General features: G+C 41.8%; 1 protein-coding gene across 1 annotated transcript; it reads right to left on the minus strand.

The window, feature by feature from the left end:
• Positions 1 to 4,013: 4,013 nt before the first annotated feature.
• On the minus strand, positions 4,014 to 5,024 carry LOC147892845 (uncharacterized). Its single transcript, XM_087386798.1, has one exon. The coding sequence runs from the start codon at positions 5,022 to 5,024 to the stop codon at positions 4,014 to 4,016; it is 1,011 nt and encodes a 336-aa protein (XP_087242924.1).
• Positions 5,025 to 5,982: the final 958 nt, after the last annotated feature.

The following is a 5,982-nucleotide window of genomic DNA, read 5'->3' on the forward strand; positions in this document are numbered from 1 at the left end:
CAATGTTTCACATAGCACACAAGCTATTACCAAAGGTTTATGTAGACCTTCCTCAATCCTTCCTCATATCTTCCAACTTCTCTCTTCCCTAAATGTCCTCCCGATATTCCTCGTAGCTTCCAACCAACTGCTCTCTTTCTTGAATGTCCTCCAAATCTTCCACTTCTTATTGACTCCTCATCAAAAGTCTCCCTCGTTGCTTCCCCACCATGAATCAAGAATTGGAATTTTAATTTGAAAAGTACATCCCCACCAGTCCATACCCCAATCCCTTGCTACTGCCGCCCAAACCACCAACACCTCCATGGCCCACCTAGCATCCATCACTATGACCTCCCAACTCAATGACGAAGAGATTTGGAAGATAATCCAGCTGATGTGGATCATGTAATCCTCTGCCAAGGAAAAATACAAAGAAAAGAGGAGGAAAAGGGGCCTTAGATGTAGTTCTAGCATGCTTGAACAATGCACTCCCCCTTGGGTACACAATGGTTTAATAATCTAAGCAACTGGGCCATCCACTGAGGTAACAAGTATAGTGCCACGAATAAATACAACCTATACTACCACACATCACAATGTTATGATGCCCTTCGCAACTTGGAATTTCAATCACATCTGTAGGCCCTAGGACTTCAAGGCCTCATTGACTTGCTACCTTGCTACATTGACATGCCACTTAGTATAGAGTTCCTTGTCGACTACACTGCAATAATGGGTGCAACATTCATTTGTAATGTAGAGGGTCAACTCACCCCCCACCACCTCCACATCAACATAGTGCAGGCGGTGTACCAACTTTCAGTCATAGTGGAAGGGTACAAGAATGTCTAAGATTTGGACTAATGACCTCAAGATGGTTGCATACAATACAAAGAAGCACAGTTTTTGATTAAGGTGGAAATGACAGACCATCCTAAAAATATAACCCCTAATCCATTGGCCTACTTACACAAACCCCATGCCACGAAGTGGACAATACTTCCTCAAGGCACTCTACAACCTTTGTTACCATCACGATCAAAATATTGGCAACCCAATGATTCTCATGCTGTGATTATCTACCACATGATGAAGAACATGGGCTTCCCTTGTGGAGCTTATGGTCTGGTTGCCAAGAAATTTACCCTTGATGCCTCAAAAATTCCACAACCCCCTCAATATTGGCTCCCATCCCACAACAATCAAAAAGAACAAAGAGAAGGACACCAAGAAAGAGGATATGGCAAAGGCTAAATAGCTAAGGAGTAAGGCATGGGACAAGCAAGAATACAATGCTTATATGGAGCATCATAGAAAAGAAAAGGTGGAGCATGAAGTAGCCAGGCTATGTGTAGAACAGGAAGCCCAATAAATAAAAGAAAAGGAAAAGCATTCCAAGGTCCGAGTGGGAGTGAACTCCATGATGATCAACAAGACATGCTAGAGCTACACAAAAAAGCAATCCTTCCGTGCCTACCACTAAATGAGAGAGAGTGTGAAAGTAAGAGAATAGGTTTGGCCCTCCCTTCAAAAGATGAGATGTATATAAGACCAAAATTTTGACTTTGGTCTTCACTTGTTGTATGCACAAGGATGGAATATAAGCTCTCTTTTCTCTCCATGAGTTGTTTTGAGAGCTCTTTTTTCCATTGTAGTTCCCTTGTGATTTCCACTCATTCCCTCTCTCTTTCCCCCTCATCCCTTCTTCCCATCCCCTTCCCCTTCTCTCTCCCCATCCGCTTTCTTCTTTTTGGGGTTACATTGCAATAGTCTAGATGCAATTCGAGTGATACTAGTAGTCGACGACAAGCCCTTGCACCATTGCTCCCAACTAGGAGTTAGGTCGAGTAGATCTCACTAGCATATTGGCAACAACCGTATGACACATGAGTCACTGCCATGACCACATGTTTGAAAGTTTTACATATCCAACTTCTACATGTTTTACAACATACCGAGCATCATTATTTAAAAAACATGATTTTGAGTACATTGGCTATGTAAGTCAAGAATCTTCTAGTATCACAAACAATGATGAGATACTTGATGACATTAAAGTCTATCATCATATCATTATAAAGATATAAAGATCTTACTATGTAGAATTATAAAAGGAGAACCTCATGATTAATGTGATGAAGACAAATTTCCTCTTAGATGTCATGTCAGATTTCTCAAGTAAGATCAAGTTAACCTTATAAGCATAACTTGTTCAAATTATAAACTTATGTTTCCCAATATCAAAATTGTGTTTGAAGTAGTTCCAAGCTAATGCCTTTGAACTAGTCATGCCTATCTATGAGCACAATCGACAAAACTATATGAGAATCAAGTGGTTGCAAGTAATGGTGCCATGTTATACATAGTCTTGGTCTTTTCTCCTCTTCACAACTTATTTTTGAAGTCTTTTCTAACTACAACAAGAACTCCATGGTGAGATATCAATGAGACGTATCTATGACACTAGCCCAAGTGATTAATAGAGTAAGGAAAATAGTAAATCCAAAGCACCCACTGCTAAGGCTCTTCTTGATTGGGTTCTTGGTCACTGCATTAAAACTATGCTTCAAATAAAGGCTCTTAATATAGTTGGGAACTAGTACCACATGTTGCTACAACACAATATGATTATCCTAGAAGCAACGGGCCTAGAAGCATCAACAAATCCCTTTGAATTACATGTTCTTGAGTCACGACTGTACTTTCTTTAAAATCTCTTACAAGCTTCTCCAAATTTCCAAAATAGGAAGGAGTGGTGGGTGTAGGAGTGTGGGAGTGTGTTGGGTAAGGGAGGCTAGACAAGGTGCCATGTGGCAAGCTCATTATGCTAGTTTTTACAATGTTTCTTTGTTCTTTAACACCACATTTTGTGAAGGTGACATGTGTAGAGAGAGACTTAGATTTCTAGAGAGACAACAAAAGGTCACATACACACACAGAATAATGTCAATCATATATAGTATAGATGAGGTCCCTTGTATAACCATCTGGAAGGCCTAAAACCATAGAGAGAGCTTTTCAATCCACGTGTACATTCCCAATTTAAACCCTAGTCTAAAACAAAATCCACATAACATTGGAAATGACAACAATAGACAATCCAACACCACAAGCAATCCAAAGTCTCTATGCCATTCCATTTCTTGCTTGCATCGAGTCATCCAAAAGGGGCTCGACACAAGTATCTTTTACAAGATATGGTCCTTTGAACTCCAAGGTTTGAGTGCCATGGATGTATTTTCATCAAATTTTAGCAACATTCTTCTCACTGATCCGTCGTGTGGAAAATTTTTCTATTCAAATTAATCACCACGAAAGTAATACCTTCAAGTACAATGTACCCTACCATCAGGAAGTAGCAAGAATCTAGTGCAAAATGGTAAAATAAAAGCAACATAGCTTTCTCAATCCATTTTATTAGACAAAGGGGCTTGCACAGAATGTCATTTCTAGTACAACTGACATATAATATACATACTCCACTGTAGAGACCATGGGCGCATGGTATAGTGGTCATTATTGAACGGTGTTCACAAAAAGCCCATAAACTATATACAATGAACTTGCAACATTTTATTTTCACCCATAGAAAATTTTCTCAATTTCGTAAAATCTATAAAATTTTACGAAATTTACTTGTGCTTTAGCTAAAAGATCCGCAAATTCTCAATAAAACCCTATAAAATTCTGAAACCCCAAGTTTTGTGATTTATTGAGAAAAATGTTCTTTGAATAGTGCTACCAAAAACTATGTGCGGACTTTTGTCTCCAGCATCATGCCTAGCCATATCATCTGATGTGCAAAGAGACGGTACCCGATTGGGTATGGCAATAGAATTCCTCCTTCGAGATCGGTCCTATACTCCAATACAAGGTCTCGTTTGAGATAGCATAGATTGTCGTGTATGAAAGCAAACTCCAAGCGTTTCCAACGATCAAAGTCCCAACATGCATGGATCAAATCCTCAAGAACTTTTGGGCAAGTCAAAGGAAGATGTGGCCTCAGTCCATTCGTCACGTTCCGTTGGAAATCAGCCGAGAAATGTCTTTCCAGTGAGGACTTCTGAGCACATAATGGCAAAGCTATAGACGTCAGCCTGCGTTGTAGAAAGAGATTCCCTTCTCATGATTTCGGGCGCCATGTATGGTAGAGTATCCATCATCTTAATAGTAGCATCCTCTTGTTGATTGACAAAACCAAAAGTACTTATCCTCAAACTGAGGTGGCTGTCGGATGTCACAAGGATATTACTAGTCCTTAAATCTCCGTGCACTATGCGATGCTCGTGCAAATAACACATTCCTTTAGCAATTTGAAGCAAAATATCGATCGATTCAAGCGTGGAGAAAGGCCTCCCCGAGGAACTGCTTCGCATCCTTTCCACGATAAGCTTGTCGAGGTCGGAGCTCATTGGCACCATCACCAGATATGGCGTGCTTGTATCACAGTAGCCAAGTACCTGCAAAATGTAAGGATCAGGCGCTGGAAGTCCTGCAAGTTCGTCGAGAAAACTCTGGTGGAAGTGCTTCACAGCAACCTCTTCGCCTAGCCATGTCCCTTTGTACACTGTGCCAAATGCCCCTCTTCCCAAATCATCTCTAAAGCGCACTTCCCTGCTGGGGACCCGGTCCTTTGCTGAAGTAGCACTCAACCAGTGCACCAAATATTTACCCATGGAGCGCCTCTGATGCGATTTCGACTGCAGCTCTTGCCTGGCTTGGTCCAGCAATTCCATCTTATCTTGCTGAGCACCGAAACCCAAAACACCAGTAATAAACACATGGGCTTGTTCGTTAGGAACGTACAAGCAATCAAACTCTGAATAGGCAACCTTTTGGTTCATGATACTTGCACAGAAAAATATATCATGAGCAACATCAACGAAAGAGCTACAATGCGGCTGTCTGAGGACTGCATTCTGTAGCCAACGATCACCAGAAGCGTATATGTTAAGCAGGGCAGAGGTTTTGCGGAGCACAACTAGAAGCTCAGTCATAATCGGTATTGAGTTTTCTATCTTGTGGAAATCCCATTGAGCCATGGTTTCTGTGAGCAAGCAAAAATCGCACACACATGGCCAGAAAGCGGCATTGGTGAGGGTTGATGTTTGCCGGAGGGCCATGTTGCCTCGATGCTTGCAGCGATTTGGTGAGATTCAGCCGAAAGACAGAGGGCGTCTGAAAAGCCTATGGAAATGTCCATTGCACGTGACGAGTAAGAGTCGATTAGAAAGCATCCTTTATATTTCGTTTTTCGTGAACCCATTTGCCTTCCATTCGCGCACCGATTTGCCTTCCCGTTCCTGCACCACCATGAGGCGAAATATTTGTGTTTTGGGAATGGAATGGTAAATCGGTGCGGGAATGGGGGGAAGGCAAACGGGTGCCGGGAAAAAGAAAAACTCGGCATTTGCCCATTTGCCCACCTCACTTGGCTGCCCACGTTCGATTTTATTTAGCCATGGGCGGTATGCTCCTCGTGTTTGTGGGGGTGTGTGAGTCACTCTCACTTTTACTTTGTCTATTTGGCCTGCCTTTAGGTTCAACTTGGAGATGCCAAAATTAATTTCTAGCATTTTCCAAGACTTGTTTTTTTTACAAATTTCGTGATTAGTTGTTGTGTTGACTTTAGAGCATGTCTTTCAAATTTGGGTGTGCTTTTTCGGAAGTGCGTCTCTCTCTCCTCTTCCATTTCTCTCTCTCTCTCTCTCACACACACACACTTTGGGTAAGCCTCTCTCTCTCTCTCTCTCTCTCTCTCTCTCTCTCTCTCTCTCTCTCTCTCTCTCTCTCTCTCTTCTTCTTCTTCTTCTTCTTCTTCTCTCTCTTGGCAAGCCACCAAATGGCATAAATGTTCCATTGAGTTGAGCGGAAGTCCTCTCTTTTATAGAATGGGAGAGAGGGTGGCCTAAATCAATGGCACCTCTCCTACATCAAAGGAGGTAACTCCTAAATCATAGGAACTCCACAATCATAGGTACCACCCCATGTGGGGTTCCT

The sequence above is a fragment of the Dipteris shenzhenensis genome, chromosome 16, assembly GCF_047967505.1.
Source record: "Dipteris shenzhenensis isolate YYH24624 ecotype China chromosome 16, Dip_SZ_1.0, whole genome shotgun sequence".
Lineage (NCBI taxonomy): Eukaryota > Viridiplantae > Streptophyta > Polypodiopsida > Gleicheniales > Dipteridaceae > Dipteris > Dipteris shenzhenensis.

Bases quoted from the DNA above. Each gene is read 5' to 3' on its own strand.
- LOC147892845 (XM_087386798.1), bottom strand. From the start codon at position 5,024: ATGGCTCAATGGGATTTCCACAAGATAGAAAACTCAATACCGATTATG.